An 18,460-nucleotide genomic window follows, 5' to 3' on the forward strand; every position below is an offset into this window, starting at 1 on the left:
GGTGCTTTACCTCAGGGACAAAGGTTTTACTTCAGGAAAGGGGATTTTTACCTCAGGAAAGGTAAACTTTACTTCACAGAAGGGGGTTTTACCTCAGGAAAGGGGATTTTTCACCTCAGGGAGGGGGATTTTACGTCAAAAAGGTAGATTTTTACCTCACGGAAGAGGTTTTTACCTCAAGAGAGGGTGGGGGGGGGAGGAATCGCTCCAGGATTATCTCAGTGGAAGAACCAACAGCCTCCGCCTCGCACTACCGCCGCCACCTGCCCGGAGCCTCGCCCCTCCCCGCTCGCCCATTGGCGGAGACCGCGGCCAATGGGGAAGCGCCTCAGCGCCCGCCGCACACACCACCACCACCACCACCCCCCCCCCGAAAGCGCATGCGCAGTGCGAATGCTCCCCACATGGCTGCGCAGGTAGGTGGGGGCCCCCCCAAATCACCCAAATCCCTTTTAGCCTCCAAAGTTTAATAATAATAAAAAAAATCATAATACAATAAAATAAGGCCCCCCATCCCCACCCCGCTACAAAGAGCCCGAGACTGTTAGTGTCGGCGGGGGGCAGGGGGGCCCCAAATCCGCCCCCCCCCTCTCCCCCACCCCCCCAATCCTATAAAAAACCCGGTGCGAGGGGGGGAGGGGGCTGGCCCTGCTGTGCTGGTTGGGGCCCCCCCCCGGTTTGGGGGGACCCCCGGACCCCCATCTGTGTGTGTGGCCCCCCCCCCCCCGGGGCTTAACGATACAAAAGAAATCAACGCAAATAATTACATCGCGGGGAGGGGGGGTGTGGTTGGGGGAGAAGGGGGGAGCCCCCCAGTCCAGGGGGTTGGGGGCCCCATGGTGGGGGGGGGGCGTGGCAGAGCCCCCCAGTCCCTTCCCGCCGCCGGCAGGCGCGTCCGTCCGAGCTGGGGGCTCCACGTCACGAGTCCTGGGTGGGAGGGGGCACGGTGGTGGGGGCACCCCAAAACCCCAGGGGGCCCCTACCCTAGTAGGGGGCCCCCACCCCTAAACCCTCCCCCACACCCTGTAAGCCCCCGTGGCCCCCACACCTACACCATGGCCCCCACCACCACCACCCTGTACCCCCAACCCCTCTGGGACCCTCCCATAATCCCCCCCCCATAACCCCACAACCCCCAGGGAGATGGGCCCCTATAAAACCCCCCAGTGGGTCAGTGTCCCCCCAAACTCTGGGTGTCCCCCCACTGGCACTGTCCCCCCCCCACTCACCCCCGGAGTGTGGGGGCCGGGTGGGGGGCTGTCCCGGGGGGTCCCCCCCTCGGGACCCCGACTCCTCTTTGGCTCCAGCTCCTCCTTGGCCAGGGGGGGGAGGTCACCCCGTTCCGCCCGGCGTTTCCGACGTCTTTCGGGGTCCCGGCCACGGGCGCGAGCCCCCCGCCGCTCCGCCTGCTCCAGCTGGGAAGGAGGACACACACACATCAGTGACCCCCCCACCAGGATTTGGGGGGGTGGTGGGGGTGGTGTCCCCTGAAGTTCAAGGGAAGGGGGAGTTTGGGGGTCCCCAGGGAGGTTGAGGTGATTTTGGGGACCCCATCTTGAGAAGGAGGTGAAAGAGGGCAAGGGGAGCAGTTTTGGGGTCCCTGGGGTGATTTTGGGGTCCCCCGTGCAGTTTCGGGGGAGGGTGGGGACTGTACCTTGAGGAGGAGCTGGAACAGGGCAAGGGGAGCAGCGTGGGGATGCTTTTGGGGTCCCCGGGGGGGGACTTGGGGACCCTACCTTGAGAAGGTGGAATAAGGCAAGAGAAGTAGTGTGGGGCCAGTTTTGGGGTCCCCAGGGGGAATTTTGGGGACCCTACCTTGAGGAGAAGGTGGAAAGGGGCAAGAGGAGCAGCATAGGCCCAGTTTTGGGGTCCCCGAGACAGTTTGGGAGTGGTTTGGGGGGAGGTGTCAACAGGACACTTATGAAATGGTTTGGGGGGGCTTCTCGCATCCCAGGGGATGGTTTGGGGGGGCTGTAGGGTGACAGGGGTGGTTCTGGGGTCCCCAGGGTGGTTTGGGGCAGTTTTGGGGTCCTAGGGGTGCTGTAGGGCAGTTCTGGGGTCCTTAAGGGTGATTTGGGGCAGTTTTGGGGTCCTGGGGATGCTTTGGGGAGTTTTGGGGATCCTGAGGAACACTTTGGAGCAATTCTAGGGTTCCCAGGGTGGTTTAGGGCAGTTCTGGGGTCCTGAGGACAGGTTGGGGCATTTTTGGGGTTCTGGGGAGGGTTGGGGGTGGTTCTGGGGTCTCCAGGACATTTTTGGGACAGTTTTGGGGGTGCTTTGGGGCCCTTCTGAAGCCCTGGGGGTGCTTTGAGATGGTTCTGGGGCCACCTTGGAGCAGTTCCAAGACCCTGGGGTGGTTTTAGGAAGGGGTTCTAGGTCCCTAGGGTGGTTTGGGGCAGTTTTGGGGTCCTGGGGGGGGTGCTTTGGGGCACTTTTGGGGTCCCAAGGGTGGTTTGGAGTAATTTTGGGGACACTTTGGGGTGGTTCTAAAGCCCTGGGGATGCTTTGAGGTGGTGCTGGGGTCCCAAGGGTGGTTTGGGGCAGTTTTGGGGTCCTGAGGAGGCTTTGAGGTGGTTCTAGGGTCCCAAGGATAGTTTGAGACAGTTTTGGGGATGCTTTGGGGTAGTTTTGGGGTCCCCCAGGGGAGTTTTGGGGGTTCAGGGGACACATTTTGGGGGAGTTTTGTGATCCCTGGGGTGCTTCGGGGAAGTTCTGGGGTCTTGGAGATGCTTTGGGATCCCGGAGATGCTTTGGGGCTCTGGGGAAGGGTTGGGGGAGGTTCTGGGTGCCGGTGGGTGGGCGAGGGTGTTTTTGGGGTTCAGGGGTTCTCCCCCCACCCCCGTACCTCGAGGAGGAGGCGGAAGAGAGGGAGGGGGGGCGGGCGGGCGGCCTGCAGCAGCCGCCAGATGCTCTGGGCCTCGTCCAGCGTCACCTCCAGCAGGTCCCCCTCCATCATCAGCTCCTCCAGCGGCCGCCGCGCCCCCTCCGCCAGCTCCAGCACCGGGCCCTGCAGCCGCGGCAGCGCCGCGCTCAGCGCCTCCAGCTCTGCGGGGACACCGCGTCACCGGGGGGGGCACGGGGACACCGCGGGGACACCGCGTCACCGGGGAGGGGGCACGGGGACACGGCCTCCCGGGGGACACGGGGACACCATGGGGAGGACACGCTGCCCCCCGCCCCCCCACGGTACACACGGGATCTATGGGGCTCCCACGCCCCCCCTCCGTGCTCACATGGGATCCACAGGGTCCCACTGTACCCCCAGGGGATCCTGACGTGGGATCCCCTGGGTCCCAGCACCACGAGGGATCCACCGGGCCCACGTGGGGATCCCTGGAGTCCCACAGTGCCCCCTATACTGACAAGGGAGCCGCTGGATCCCACGGTGCCCCCCTGTGCTCACAAGGGATCCAAGGGGTTCACATGGGATCCACCGGGTCCCCCAGCATCACACGGGATCCATACAGCTCACACGGGATCCCCAGAGTCCCACAGTGGCCCCTGTGCTCACATGGGATCCCTGGAGTCCCACACCATCCCTGTGCTCATATAAGATCCCTGCAGCTTACACAAGGGATCCACAGGGTCCCGCAGCGCCACTGTGCTCACATGGGATCTACTGGGTCCCAGGGGCATATGGGATCCGCTAGGCTCACACAGGGCCCCTGGAGTCCCACGACGTCCCCTGTACTCACATAGGATCTACAAGGCTCGCAGAGCATCCCTAGAGTCCAACAATATCCCCAGTACTCATATGGGATCCAATGGATCCCAGTGTTGCATGGGATCCACAGGGCTCACACAGGATCTCTAGAATCCCACAGTGCCCCCTATACTGACAAGGGAGCCACTGGATCCCACGGTGTCCCCTATGCTCACACGGGACCCCTGCAGTTCACATGGGATCCACTGGGTCCCCCAGCGTCACATGGGATGCACAGGGCTTGCATAGGATCCCTCGAGTCCCACAGTCTCCCCTGTGCTCACAATGGATCCACTGGATCCCACGGTGCCCCCTGCACTCACATGGGATCCCTGCAGTTGCACATTGTCCCTATACTCACAGGGAGCTTATGCCAGCCCTATAGATCCATAGAGTCCTACAACAGCCCCTGTACTCCCATGTGATCCACTGGGCTCACACAGGATCCACCGGGCTCACACAGGATCCACCGGGTCCAGTGTCACATGGGATCGACAGGGCTCACACAGGCTCCCTAGAGTCCTGCAGCGTCGCCTGTGGGTCCTATGGATCCCACCTGAGTACACGGGATCCAGTTGATCCCCCAGCATCCCCTGTGCTCACCCCCGATCTACAGGGGGGGAGCCCTAGGGCCCCACATTGCCCCCTGCACCCATAGGGGATCCCTAGAATCCCACGTTGTCCCGGTGCTCACGCCGGATCCTATGCGACCCCTGTAGATCCATCGAGTCGCACAGCGCCCCCTGTACTCACAAGGGATCCACTAGGTCTCTCCGTCTCCCCTGCGCTCACACGGGATTCCCTGGAGGCCCACAAGCCTTCCTCGGGCTCACGGGGGATCCCCAGGGCCCACGTGGGATCCAGCAGATCCCAGGGCCCCCCGGTGTTCACAGGGGATCCCAAGGGATCCACCAACCCCCCAGGACCCCCCAGACCCCACTCACCTGAGGGCAGGGGGCCGTTCTTCTCCGGGCTGGGGGCATCGCCATTCTCCACCGACACCTGGGGGGGGGGCACAGCACAAGGGGGAGGCCCCCAGCCCCACAACCTGCCCCACACCTCCTCCAGCCCCAATACTCACCCCCCAACCCCAAAATCCACCCCACAACCGGCCCCACACATTCTCCAGCCCCAATAGCTGCCCCACAGCCAGCCCCACATCTCCTCCAGCCCCAATACCTGCCCCCCAACCCCAAAATCCACCCCCCAACCAGCCCCACATCTCCTCCAGCCCCCAAACCTGCCCCAATACTCCTCCAACCCCCAAAATTGCCCCACAACCAGGCCCAGACCTCCTCCAGCCCCAATACTCACCCCACAACCAGCCCCACATATTCTCCAGCCCCAATACCTGCCCCACAGCCAGCCCCACATCTACTCCAGCCCCCATACCCACTCCACGACCCCAAATACTTTCCCTACAGCCCCAATACCAGCCCCCCCACCCAGCCCCACACCTCCTCCAGCCCCAATACCTGCCCCACAGCCAGCCCCACACCTCCTCCAGCCCCAATACTTTCCCTACAGCCCCAATACCAGCCCCCCACCCAGCCCCACACCTCCTCCAGCCCCAATACCTGCCCCACAGCCAGCCCCACACCTCCTCCAGCCCCAATACTTTTCCCTACAGCCCCAATACCACACCTCCCCCCAGCCCCACACGTCCTCCAGCCCCAACACCTGCCCCACAGCCAGCCCCACACCTCCTCCAGCCCCAATACTTTCCCTCCAGCCCCACAGCCAGCCCCCAGACCCTCCAGCCCCCATTATACACCCCTCCAACCTTGGTCTGCTCGTTGCGGCTGGCCTCCCGCAAGGCGCCGGCCCCGTCCCCGTGCAGGCGATGCCGCAGAGCCGCCAACCGCTCCAAAGGTCCGGCTACGTCGGGAGAAGCGAGGAGCTGACGGGCACGATCCTGCCAAGTGATGGCTCGTTCGGTCAAACACTGCAAGGCTTCGCCCTCCGGCAACCGCACCGGCAGCTTCTGCAGAGCCACCAACAACGCCAAGATGGTTTCCAACCGAGGACGCCGCGATCGTTGGCAAAGAGGGCAGAGAAATTTGGCGTCCCACTCCCACCAAGCCGGAGAGGGTTTTTGAGAGCCCAAGCGAGGCCAGGCTACGCAAGCACCGTGAAACCAGTCCCGGCAGAGCTGGCACTGCAGCATGCCGGGGCTCGCCGGTTGCCCGCAGACGCAGGAAGGTGGTCCAGGACCCGGGAGGGGTGGTGCGGCTTTTTGGGCGTTGGCGTGGCGTAGCCGGAGCATCCCCTCTTTTTCTTTCTGCTCCCCTTCTTTAAACGCCACGATCTGGAGGAAATTAAAACAAACAAACAAAAAAAAAGGATGTGAGTGGTAGGGGGATGAGGGGTGCCCCGCAGCCCCCCCAAAAATGAGAAAACCCCGCTCACCACAGCACCGGGGTCGCGAAGATCCTGCGCCGACAGCCCCAAGCTCTCGGCGTCCAGTTTGTAAAGCCCCGGCTCCTGCCGCCACTTCAGCCGCTTGCTGCTGTCGGAGCCGGCGTCGGCGCAGGGACACAGCACCTACGGGGACGTAAAGGGGGTCACAGAGCGCAGTCCCCTGGCCTCCTCTCCCCACCCCACGCATCCTCGTCACCCACCTCCAACAAGGTGTAGCAAGAATTTTTCTTCAGGAAAGTACGGGAAGCTTTATCCCGCCAGGAATGAGCCGTGCCGACCTGCACCTCCAGCTGCCGCAGCTCCTCTAGCCGCACCGGTAGGTCCCGACCCACCGCCACCAGCCCCTCCAGGTCATCCAGACAGGGGTAGTGGTCACCGTTCTGGGGGGAGAAGACGCAGAGGTGAAGAAGACGCAGAGGTGAAGTGGCGGGGGGGTGTTTAAAAGCCCCCTCCCAGGGCAGAAGGGGCGTCCCTGGAGCACACCTGGATCTCCTCCACGTCGGCGATCCAGGCGCGGGCTTTGGCCAGGGCTTCTTTCAGCGCTTGGATGTTGGGCAGGAGAGCCGGGATGTTTTCTGCTTCTTTGATGATGGCAGCCAGCGTGGCCGGGGGGTGCTTCTGCCTGCGGGGAGGGGGTGAGAACCCAGGCGTCCGGCTGCTCGAGCCCCCCCATCCCTGAGATCCCAGAGACCCCCCCCAAACCCAGGTCTGGTCCCCCCAAGTGTTTGGCCCCAGCCCAGCTTCCCCTGGGAAGAGAAGCAGCCGAACCCCAAACCTTTATCCCCCCCTAGAGATGGGGGGGGCAGCCCCCAGCCCCTCTGTCCCCCTCTAGGGACATGGGGGGCAGCCCCCAGCCCCTCTAGGGACATGGGGGGCAGCCCCCGGCCCCTTTATCCCCCCCTAGAAATATGGGGGGCAGCCTCCGGCCCCTTTATCCCCCCATAGAGATATGGGGGCAGCCCCGGCCCCTTTATCCCCCCCATAGAGATATGGGGGCAGCCCCGGCCCCTTTATCACCCCCATAGAGATATGGGGGCAGCCCCCGGCCCCTTTATCCCCCCCCATAGAGATATGGGGGCAGCCCCGGCCCCTTTATCCCCCCATAGAGATATGGGGGCAGCCTCCGGCCCCTTTATCCCCCCCTAGAGATATGGGGGCAGCCCCTGCCCCTTTATCCCCCCATAGAGATATGGGGGCAGCCCCCAGCCCCTTTATCCCCCCTAGAGATATGGGGGGCAGCCTCCGGCCCCTTTATCCCCCCTAGAGATATGGGGGCAGCCCCCGGCCCCTTTATCCCCCCCAGAGATATGGGGGGCAGCCCCTGGCCCCTCCATCCCCCCCCCCCCGGGACAGTGGGGGCAGGCCCCAGCCCCTCCATTCCCCCCTAAAGATAGGGGGCAGCCCCGGCCCCTCTGTCTTCCCCCAGGGATGGGGGCGGGCAGCCCTGGCCCCTCTGGGGACAAGGGGGCAGCCCCTGGCCCCTTTACCCTCCCCCGCCCCGGGGATCATGGGTCTGACCCTGGCCCCTTTAACCCCCCCCGGGGGGGGGGGGCTGTGGGATTTGGGCCCTAGCCCCTCTCCGCCCCAGAGTGCAGCCCCCAGACCCTTTTCCCCCCCTGGGACGTGGGGCCGCATCCTGACCTGGCCTCCAGGCACATCTGAGCCTTCTCCTCCCAACGCTGAGCGATGGTGAGCAGCTCCTGCAGCTCGGCCATGGCCACGTCGACAGCCGGGCTGGGGGCGACGGTACGACCGGCCTGGATAAGACCCCTCATGACGGGGAGGGGGACGCGGGCACGAGGGGACCGCAGGGTGGCCGTCACTTCCTCCAACCAAGCGGCCTGGGCCAGCTGCCGTTCCAACTGCCGGCTCTCCGGCACCTCCACACCCAGCCGGGCTCCTCGCTCCAGCAGCCCCCGCAGAGCCCCCGGCCCTGGGGGGGCCGACTCCAGCGCTGCCCGTGCCTCCGCTTGGAAAGCTTCCACGCGTTCCAGCAAGGCCTGGATGGGGGGGCCGGCATCAGTGACGCTGTGGGGGTGTGTCCCCAAAAAGGGACATCGGGGGATGCAGAGGGGCCCCCCCCAGCTCACCTGGACCTCCCCGATCTGGTGCATGACGCAGGGCAGCTGGTTCATCTGCTCCAGGAAGGCGCGGAGTTCTTCCACCGTCAACGAGGGTGCTGGTACCCTGCAGTCACGGGGAGGGGGTACGTCATTCCCGGGGTGACCGTGGGGACGGGGTGGGGGACACGGGGGTGGCTGGGATCCAGGGGAAGGCTGGGATGGGGACACGGGGTGGCTGGGGTCCACGGGGGACAGGATGGGGACGCAGGGGATGGGACAGGGCCCATAGGGGAAGGGACAGGGACATGGGGGAGAGGACAGGGACACCGGGGTGGCTGGGGTCCATAGGGGACAGGACAGGGACACCGGGGTGGCTGGGGTCCATAGGGGACAGGACAGGACAGGGGGACAGGGGTGGCTGGGGTCCATAGGGGACAGGACAGGACAGGGGGACAGGGGTAGCTGGGGTCCATAGGGGACAGGGCAGGACAGGGGGACAGGGGAAGCTGGGGTCCATAGGGGACAGGACAGGACAGGGGGACAGGGGTGGCTGGGGTCCATAGGGGACAGGACAGGACAGGGGGACAGGGGTGGCTGGGGTCCATAGGGGACAGGACAGGACAGGGGGACAGGGGTAGCTGGGGTCCATAGGGGACAGGACAGGACAGGGGACAGGGGTGGCTGGGGTCCATAGGGGACAGGACAGGGACACAGGGGTGGCTGGGGTCCATAGGGGACAGGACAGGGACACAAGGGTGGCTGGGGTCCACAGGGGACACGACAGGGACACAAGGGTGGCTGGGGTCCACAGGGGACACGACAGGGTCCATACGGGATGAGATGGGGACACAGGGGTGGCTCGTGTTCACAGGGGAGAGGATGGGGGACACTGGGGTGGCTGGGGTCCATAAGGGACAGGATGGGGACATGGGGGATGGGACAGGGACACGAGGGTGGCTGAAGTCCATAGAGGACAGGATGGGGGGATGGGAGTGGCTGGGGCCCATGGGGGACAGGATGGGGACACAGGGGTGGCTGGGGTCCACTGGGGACAGGACAGGGACACAGGGAAGCAGAAGAGGGACACGGGACTGGCAGTGGCCCAAGGCAACAGGACAGGGACACAGGGAAGAGAAGGAGTCAGGACGGTGACATGGAGCTGTCGGGGACACGGAGGGAAGGCTGGGGACACAGTGGGGGACACGGGGGACACTCACCCCGTCTCCTGGGAGCTGATGAGCCCCAAAGCCTCGGAGACGCAGCGCTCGGCCTGACCCAGGCAGCCCTTGAGCCGATGCAGCAGCTCGTTCTCGGGGAACTTGCGCTCCCGTGCCTCCGACTCCAGGGCCCGCAGCTCCTCCAGCGCTGGCCAGGCACAGACAGGTCGAGGGGAGGTCAGGGCTGCACCCCAAAACCCCCCCTGAGCCCCCCCCAAACCCCCCCTCGGCCCCACGACTCACTCCGCTTGCGGCCGTCCTCCACCTCCAGCGCGATGCGGACCTTGTTGGCCCAGGTGTCGAAGGACTCGGCTCGCACCTTCAGCTTGTGCAGCATGGCCGGCAGCTCGTCCAGCGTGTAGCGGTACCTGGGGGGCAGGGGAATAGGGAGGGGTTTGGGGGGGTCCACCCCCCCCCCCCACAGGGGTTGGGGGGTCGTTGGGAGCCCCTGCTTGTGCCCAAGGCCCACCCCAAAGGGACGGCAGGGGCAAACAGGACCCCCAAACCGTGCCCACGTCCCCCCCACTGGCATGAGGGAGGCAATAAGACCCCCCAAACCCTACCCACGGCCCCCCACAGGGGTACACCAAGACCCCTCAGCACCCCAAACCCTACCCATGTGCCCCCCTGGGGGTACACCAAGACCGCCAGCACCCCAAATCCTACCCACGGCCCCCCAGGGGTACACCAAGACCCCCAGCACCCCCAAACCCCACCCATGTGCCCCCTAGGGGTAAACCAAGACCCCCAGCACCCCAAACCCCACCCATGTGCCCCCTAGGGGTAAACCAAGACCCCCAGCACCCCAAACCCTACCCATGTGTCCCTCCAGGGACACACTGGGGCCCCCCCAGCACCCCAAACCCTACCCATGTGCCTCCCCAGGGGCACATCAAGGTCCACAGCACCCCCAAACCGTACACCCATCCCCCCAGGAGTAAACCAAGACCCCCAGCACCCGCAATCCCCTCTTACAGACCCACCATGTCCCACAGCTCCCCGAGAAGGTGCCCACGTCCCCCCTAAATTGCGGGGGACCCCCCCCACCTGAGGTACTGCTTGCTGCGGGGGCACTTGCAGAGGTCGTCCATGTGGTAGAGGCAGACGAGGCACTGGGGACAGTCGTAACAAGCCAGCGCCGAGAGGAAACACGTCGTCTTGCATTTATCGCACTGCCGCTCGTCGTCCGGCAGCAGCTCGAAAGCCTCCCGCTCTGCCTCCGTGATACCCTGGGGGAGGGGGGGGGGGACCGTAAAACACAATCATCAGCCCCACCACAGCCCCCCCTAAATTTTTTGGGGGTTCCCACGGCGTTCCCCCACCTTTTCCAGCAGCGCTTTGCGGAGTTTACGCTCCTCCTGCACCAGCACGAACATCTCTTTGTGAACGGCGGCCGCCAAGTTGAGGTCCAGCTTTTCGGGGCAAGCCGCCATCTTACAGATGAGTTCCTCGTGGGAGAAGACGCAGTAACGTCGCAAACGTCGGTAGTGCTCGATGCACTGCCTACCGGCAGGCAGCTGCAGGCAACGCCGGGCGTTAGGGCAAACCCCCAAATTTGGGGGGACCCCCCCCGTACACCAAAACGCATCCCCCAACGGAGCCGGGCATCCCCGGCTTGAACCGTGGCGGTGGACCCCCAAAATCCCGGCTTGATGCTTGGAGCGCCCCAAGCATCCTCCTCCCCAAGGAGCACCCAGCCTAAATCTGGAGTTCTCACCCCAGATTTTGGGGTTCACCCCCAGATTTTTGGGGTTGCAAGGGGCTCACCCAGTCGGCAGTGCAGAAGTTGACGGCCTCAGCGAAGTTGTAACCCTGGTTGAAACCGCTGTGGTACGCCCGGGGGAAGGTGATGACGAACTCGCCGGCGCACTGGTTGGTCCGTACGACCTAAAAGGGGGACAAAATTCGGGGTGAGGGGGGGATAAGGAGTTTTGGGGGGGCGTGCTGAGGGAACCCCGATACTCACAGGGACACCGTGGGCCATGAGGGTGTTGGGGTTCATGAGGGTGACGAGTTGATGGAGCAGGTCGGGCTGGCTCTCGAAGAGCTCCGGCGTCAGCTTCTTCATCACCTCTTCCAGGTGCTCCGCCGCGAAGGAGGGAACCCCGTACCACGTCTTGGGCTCACCCCTGCGGGGTACGGGGTCAGGGGCACCCCAAAAATCCTCCTCCCACCCCATACCACGGCTTGGGTTCGCCCCAAAACCTCCTCCCACCCCGTACCGTATCTTGGGCTTGCTCCTGGTGTGTGTGTGGGGGGGACACACAGGGTTGGGGGCACCCCAAAACCCGTCCTCCCACCCCGTACCAGGACCTGGGCTTGCCCCTGGAGGGGGGGGGATCAGGGGCACCCCAAAAAACCTGCTCCCACCCCACACTCCATCTTGGGCTCACTCCTGGGGGGTCATGGCACCCCAAAAACTTCCTCTCACCCTATAACTCATCTTGGGCTTGCCCCTTGGTGGGGGATGAGGTCAGGGGCACCCCAAAAATACCTCCTCCCACCCCAGACCCCATCTTGGGCTTGCCACTAGGGGCTCATGGCACCCCAAAAACCTCCTCTCACCCCTGGGAGGTCATGGCACCCCAAAAACCTCCTCTCACCCCATAACCCATCTTGGGCTCACCCCTGGGAGGTCATGGCACCCCAAAAACCTCCTCTCACCCCATAACTCGTCTTAGGCTCACCCCTGGGTGGGTGGACGAGGTCAGGGGCACCCCAAAAACCCCCTCTCACCCCATAACCCATCTTAGGCTCACCCCTGGGTGGGTGGACGAGGTCAGGGGCACCCCAAAAACCTCCTCTCACCCCATAACTCGTCTTAGGCTCACCCCTGGGTGGGTGGACGAGGTCAGGGGCACCCCAAAAACCCCCTCTCACCCCATAACTCGTCTTGGGCTCACCCCTGGGTGGGTGGACGAGGTCAGGGGCACCCCAAAAACCCCCTCTCACCCCATAACTCGTCTTAGGCTCACCCCTGGGTGGGTGGACGAGGTCAGGGGCACCCCAAAAACCCCCTCTCACCCCATAACCCATCTTGGGCTCACCCCTGGGTGGGTGGACGAGGTCAGGGCACCCCAAAACGTCCTCTCACCCCATAACCCATCTTGGGCTCACCCCTGGGTGGGTGGACGAGGTCAGGGGCACCCCAAAAACGTCCTCTCACCCCATAACCCATCTTGGGCTCACCCCTGGGTGGGTGGATGAGGTCAGAGGCACCCCAAAAACCCCCTCTCACCCCATAACCCATCTTGGGCTCACCCCTGGGTGGGTGGACGAGGTCAGAGGCACCCCAAAAACCCTTCTCTCACCTCCCAAGACCATCCCTCACCACCCAAACATCCCCCCGAGCCCCCCCACCAGTGGAGGTAGTTGATGGAGTAGCTCCAGTGGTCCTCGATGTGCCAGCAGAAGGCGGAGAAGACCATCCCCACGTAGAGCCAGGGCACCTTCATCCCCGAAATATCGGCGTTGATGTGGCACAGCACCGACTGCTTCAACACCGGCATCACGTTCAGGTTCCAACCGCTGCCGGCGTACTCCTAACGAGGGACGTAAGGAGAGCGTCACCCTCCCGTGGGTGACGGTGACACCCTTGTCGGGGTGGGGACGGGGTCTCCCTCACCTCCTCCTCCGGCGAGAGCTTCCTTTTGCCGTCGCTGATGGGGAAACCACTGCCGAATTCCTTGGAGTGGATGTCGGCACCGTACTCCACTGTCACGTCCTCCTCGATGCTGTTCACCAGCCGCCAAAATTCCTTCTCCACCAGCTCCGTGGGGACCATCTATAGGGAAGGGGGGGACAGGGGACATTAGGGATTTGGGGGTGGGGAGGGGGCTCATGGGGGTCCCCGTGGGGTCCCAGGGGTACTCACGTGGACGGGCATGTTGAAGTAGTCGGCTTTGAAGGAGTCGGCCATCTCCCCGAAGCTCTGCAGGGTATATTCCCGCGTCGCCTGCTCGAAGCCGAAAGCCTCCGGCGGTCGCTTGCATTCCTGGGGGAAAAGGGATGAAGGAGGGGGGTCAAGATGGGGGTCCCCAGCCCCACGGACGGGATAAGATGCTGAGTCGGGGGCTCCCAGCCCCACAGATGTGACACGGGGGTCCCTAAAGCCACAGACAGGATGGGATGTGAGGCAGGGGGTCAGCGTGGGGGTTCCCAGCCCCACAGATGTGACACGGGGGTCCCTAAAGCCACAGACAGGATGGGATGTGAGGCAGGGGGTCAGCGTGGGGGTTCCCAGCCCCACAGATGGGATAAGGTATTGAGTTGGGGGTCCCATCCCCACAGACATGACACAGGGGTGTCTAACCCCACAGACAGGGGTCCCCAGCCCCACAGATGGGATGGGACATCGCGTCGGGGGTCCCCAGCCCCACAGACATGACACAGGAGTCTCTAACCCCACAGACGGGGGTCCCCAGCCCCACAGATGGGATGGGACATAGCGTCGGAGGTCCCCAGCCCCACAGACATGACACAGGGGTCTCTCACCCCACAGACGGGGGTCCCCAGCCCCACAGACAGGATGCGCCCTGAGTTGGGGGTCCCTAACCGCACAGACAGACGAGACACGACGCGAGACGGGGGGGGGGGTCTCCAGCCCCACAGCCGGGACATGACGCAAGACGGGGGGTCCAGGGCACGACGCGGGTGTTGGGGGGGTCCCCGTGTCCTCACCGCCATGACGCATTTGGGGCAGCGCCAAATGCCCTTGGGGATTTCGGGCAGGGGCGGGAGGAGGCAGAAGATGTGGTAGTTGTCGTCGCAGCCGTCGCAGAGCAGCAGCTTGTCGTCCTCGTCCCCCCGCGAGCAGATCCGGCAGATGTAGGAATCGACCTGGAGAGAGGCAGAAGAGGCTGGGAGGGGGGGCTCTGCCCCACGGCGTCAGGTCCCCCCTGCCCCACGGCGCGGGGTACTTACGAATTGGCTGTTGCTGTGGCTGCGGCGCAGGCGCATGGTCATTTTGGTGCAGGGCTCGGGGCTGTGCCGCAGCTCCTCCTTCCCCTCCAGGTAAGCGCGGGGAGACACTGGCTCCACCTTGGCCTCGGGTCCCACCGGTTCCTCCTTCACCACCACCGTGGGGGGACACTCGGGACCCTCTTTATCTGTGGGGTGAAGAATTAGGGGGGGTCACAACCACCTCCGTGCGCCCCCCAAGTCACCCCGGGGGGGTTCCCCCCCATACCTTTCTTACGCAGGGTCTTGTCTTTGGCCACCAGCCCCAAACCCAACATTTTGGGGCCGGCCCCGTAGATCTGCAGCTTCTTCAGCTCCGGGTTTTTCTCGATGTCTTCCTCCGTCGGCTCCGGCTGCGGGACGGCAGAGTCAGAGAGGGAATCCCCTAAAAACGCGGCGGTGGGGTGGGATTGCGGGGTTGTTTGGTTTTTTTTTTAGGGGTGCTCACCTCCTGTTGCAGGCGTTTAGCCCGACGGCCGTAGCTGTTGAACTTGGAAGGCTGGACGGACTGGCGCAGCGGGATGCTGTGGGGTTTGTACTCCCGGTCCTTCTCCTCGCTCTCAAAGGGCCGCGTGTTGCACTGCTGAAGGGAAGAGAACCTCAGTGTGTGTGTGTGTGGGGGGGTACCCCATAACTCCCTCTTTTTCCCCCCCTAAATCACCCCGTTTTCTCACCACCAGGTTGGCCCCCGACTGGTACATCTCGTAGGGGTAGATGATGCGCTCGTAGTGGGCGCGCAGCAGCGAGCCGATGTTTTTCCCCGAGGGATAAGCGAGGCGTTGGGCCACCCGAGCCCACCGTCGGTCTTTGCAGATCGCCTCGTACCCCCCTTCCTCCATCACCACCTTAGGAAGGGACACACACACACACATGAATCACCCCCAAACCGGTGGCATATCCCCCCCCCCCCAATTCCTCCCCGCCCCCCAGACCTTGCTGAGGCTGTAGAGGTCGAGGATGCGTCGCTCGACGTTGGGGATCTTGAGCGAGGAACCCTGGATTTCCCAAAACTTGGCGATCTGGTCCAAGTAGTTCAGCTTCACCCGGGTCTGCGCCTGCCGGGGGTGGGGGCGGGGTGTGAGGCCTGTGCGCACCCCAAAATCAGCCGGGGAGGGGGCGAAAGAGCTCCCCCCACGCTCACCTCCAGCTCGTTGAGCCGCTGGATGCGGGGAGTAAACCTGAAGTTGTCCACCTCCACGGCGAAGGGGGGCTGCCAGTCCTGGGGAGACGAGGAGATGGGGGGGCGGTTAGCAGCGAGGACCCCCCCATTCCTACACAGGCAGGGCAGCCCCGAGGGCCGCACAGAGGAAAGGGGAGGGAAATACGGCCGCGTGCACCCCAAATTGAGGTGGGGGGGGGTGCACCCCGACGGCATACCCCCCCCATATCGTACGGGACAGCCCCACGGCATGCACCCCACATTGCGGGGGGGGACACACACGATGGATGAAGCGGGGGGGGCCCACGCGGGGAGCCAGTGACGCCAGCGCGGCCGAGCCCGGCCCTCTCCGGAAGCCCTTCTCCACCCTGCCAAGCTGGGGGGACCGGATCGGCCTGTGGCCCCCTCCCCCGCAAAACAAGAGCCAGGGCCCCCCCTAAACTGAGAAAGGGGACAAAGGGACACCCCTCCCCCCAGCAAGGGACGCGACGCAGCCACCCACCCCCACCCCCAAAAAAAAACAAACAGGAAAGAAGCCATGAAGAAGGGGGCAGCAAGCGGGAGCAAGGTTGGTAGGGATGGGGGGGGGGTGGGGGGCTCAGCCCCCCCACTTGTCCCCCCCCTTCCAGGGGACCTCCCCCTCAAGGGGCGCTGCCCGACTTGGGGGGGACCCCCCTGGCTCCGGCCGGGCTCCCCCCCGCTGCTCGCCAGACAAAGGCTCGGCGGTGGCAGCCATATTGGCCGTGTCACTGTTGTTGTTGTGAAGGCCGGCGTGGGGGGGGTGTGGGGGCGGCACACACGCAGACCCCCACCCCCCCTTCCCCAAAGGGCACCCCCCCTTCCACTTCCCGGGGGGGGAACCCCAAATTCCTTAGGGTCAGCTCCCCCCACCCAGCACGAGGTGGGTGGGCGAGGGGCCTTGCTGGGGGAAACGGGGGCCCTTGCCCTCAACACCCCCCTCCCTCCCCAAAACCTGGGGTCTGGAGCGTGCAGCACCCCCAAAATCCAGCCCCAGCGGGGACCCCCCAGCCCATGGGCACCCCTTCGGCAGGGGGGGGTATTTACCCCACGTTGGGGGGGTATTTACCCCCCCCGGCCTGGGCATTTACCCCCAAACTAGGGGGGGTATTTACCCCCCCAGCCAAATAGGTGCAAACCCAGGTATTTACCCAAAAACCTGGGGGGTATTTACCCCCCCCCGGGGGCATTTACCCCCCCTCAGGTGGGTATTTACCCCCACACATAGCAGTGTTGGGGGGCATTTTCCCACCCTGAGTGGGTATTTACACCCAGGACACAGGAGGGAGGGGGATACGGGGGGGATTACTCCTCCCGGGGGGCAATTAACCCCCTAAATGGGAACTTACCCCCAAAATGGGAAGTTACCCCCCGGGGGGAGGGGCAATTGACCCCCTTAAATGGGAAGATAACCCTCCGAGGGGGGAAATTACCCCCCCAAAAAGGGAAGATAACCCCCCAGGGGGGCAATTACACCCCAAATAAGGAAAATAACCCCCCAGGTGGGCAATTACACCCCCAAAATGGGAAGTTACCCCCCCGGGGGGGGGCGCAATTACCCCCAAAATGGGAAGTTACCCCACCTGGGGGGCGGGGGGGGGGGCAATTACACCCCCCCAGGGGGGCACCTACCCCACAGCAAACCCCAACCCTACACCCCAAGGGATGCTCACCCCAGTGGGGCAGGAACCCCCAGCTGCAGGGGGGGGGCCCCCAGCCCACGCCCCCCCCACCCCCCCGGGCTGGGGGGGGGCCCATACTCACAGCGGGGGGTCGGATCTTGCAGATGCCGCTTTTCTCGGCGATGGGGCGGATCTTGGCGATGTAACCCAGGGGGTCGCTGAACTCGGCCCAGCTGGGCTCAAAAACGGGGCATTCGGGGGGGGGTAAAAAGTCCTCGGGGGGCTCCAGTTCACCGGCCACCGATAACCAAGGCGTTCCCCATTCGCCCCGCTGTTCCCCACCACCGGGAGGACCCCGAGGGGCTTCCCCCCCGCTGCGGGGACCCCCAAAGGGCCTCCGGGCCTTGTCCTCAGGGCCTAGGCGATCCCCGCTCCGGGCCCCCCGTTCCTCGGGGGTCTTGCGGGGGCTTCGCTCCTCACCCGGGGGGCGCCCACCGGGTCCCTTGCCGGTTCCCCCGCCTTTACCCCGCGGCTCCCCACCGGCTTTGGGGGGACGAGGGGTCGCCGTGGCTCTCTCCTCCCCCCCGGCTTTAGGGGGGGCGGCAGCCGACCGGGGGGGAACCGCGTCTCCGGTGGGCTCCGTACCCCCCCACTCCCCGCCACGACCCCGCTTGGCCTCCTCGTCCCCCTCCGGCGGTGGGGGGGTGCCCCAAGGCGGGGACCCACCCGGGGCGGGCCCCCACTCGGCCCAACCGCCCCCTCCGCGCTGCTGCTCCCCCTCTTCCATCCTCCCCACCGAGGGGGGGGGGAGGGGGGGAGAGGGTTCCCTCGCTGCCCGCGGGGGACCCCCTCAGGGGGCCATGGAGGCCCCCGCCGCCCCTCACAGGCCCCCGGGCCGCCCCTCACAGGCCCCGGGCCGCCCCCTCCCCAATACCCGGGGAAAGGGGGGGGACGAGAGCGCCCGGGGGCCTCCGCCGACCTGCTCCGCCGGTCCCCCGGCCCCGCCGCCGCCTAGCCGCGGTAAGCGGCCCCCACCGGCCCCGAGATCCGCCCGCCTCAAGCCCGAGGCCTGCCCCGGCCCCCCGGCCGGGCCGCCGCCGCCCCCTTGGGTTCCCTCCCCCTCTCGCTCCCCCCCGCCCCGCGCGCCCGCACACACTGCGCAGGCGCGGGCGCGCACGCCGCCCCGGGCGGCGCTGTGACTCGCTTCACGGCACCGTCTCCTTCCGCCACGGGAGGGGAGGGCGCTGAGCGCGGCGACACCGCCGCAACAGGCTCCGAGGGCGCGAAAAGGGAGGGGG

The 18,460-nt window shown here is 65.2% G+C and overlaps 1 protein-coding gene across 2 annotated transcripts; it reads right to left on the reverse strand.

Annotated features, from left to right (window-relative positions):
- Positions 1 to 820: 820 nt before the first annotated feature.
- On the reverse strand, positions 821 to 18,240 carry KDM5C (lysine demethylase 5C). 2 transcript variants are annotated; one of them, XM_072848979.1, is made up of 27 exons: positions 17,305 to 18,240; positions 15,505 to 15,582; positions 15,296 to 15,418; positions 15,038 to 15,208; positions 14,812 to 14,943; positions 14,593 to 14,716; positions 14,328 to 14,512; positions 14,085 to 14,243; positions 13,279 to 13,398; positions 13,030 to 13,188; positions 12,765 to 12,946; positions 11,371 to 11,533; positions 11,172 to 11,291; positions 10,727 to 10,921; positions 10,452 to 10,633; positions 9,648 to 9,772; positions 9,405 to 9,552; positions 8,215 to 8,311; positions 7,766 to 8,124; positions 6,608 to 6,746; positions 6,325 to 6,504; positions 6,113 to 6,247; positions 5,487 to 6,011; positions 4,648 to 4,705; positions 2,846 to 3,045; positions 1,230 to 1,415; positions 821 to 927 (listed from the first exon to the last, which is right to left on the reverse strand). In XM_072848979.1, exons 1-27 carry the CDS (start codon positions 17,947 to 17,949, stop codon positions 919 to 921), a joined length of 4,899 nt encoding a protein of 1,632 aa, XP_072705080.1. In that variant the 5' UTR covers positions 17,950 to 18,240; the 3' UTR covers positions 821 to 918. The 2 variants fall into 2 exon arrangements, with proteins under 2 accessions (XP_072705080.1, XP_072705079.1); XM_072848978.1 differs by having other exon boundaries at positions 14,812 to 14,946; positions 17,305 to 18,238.
- Positions 18,241 to 18,460: the final 220 nt, after the last annotated feature.

Source organism: Ciconia boyciana, chromosome 34, assembly GCF_034638445.1.
Source record: "Ciconia boyciana chromosome 34, ASM3463844v1, whole genome shotgun sequence".
NCBI classification, from domain to species: domain Eukaryota; kingdom Metazoa; phylum Chordata; class Aves; order Ciconiiformes; family Ciconiidae; genus Ciconia; species Ciconia boyciana.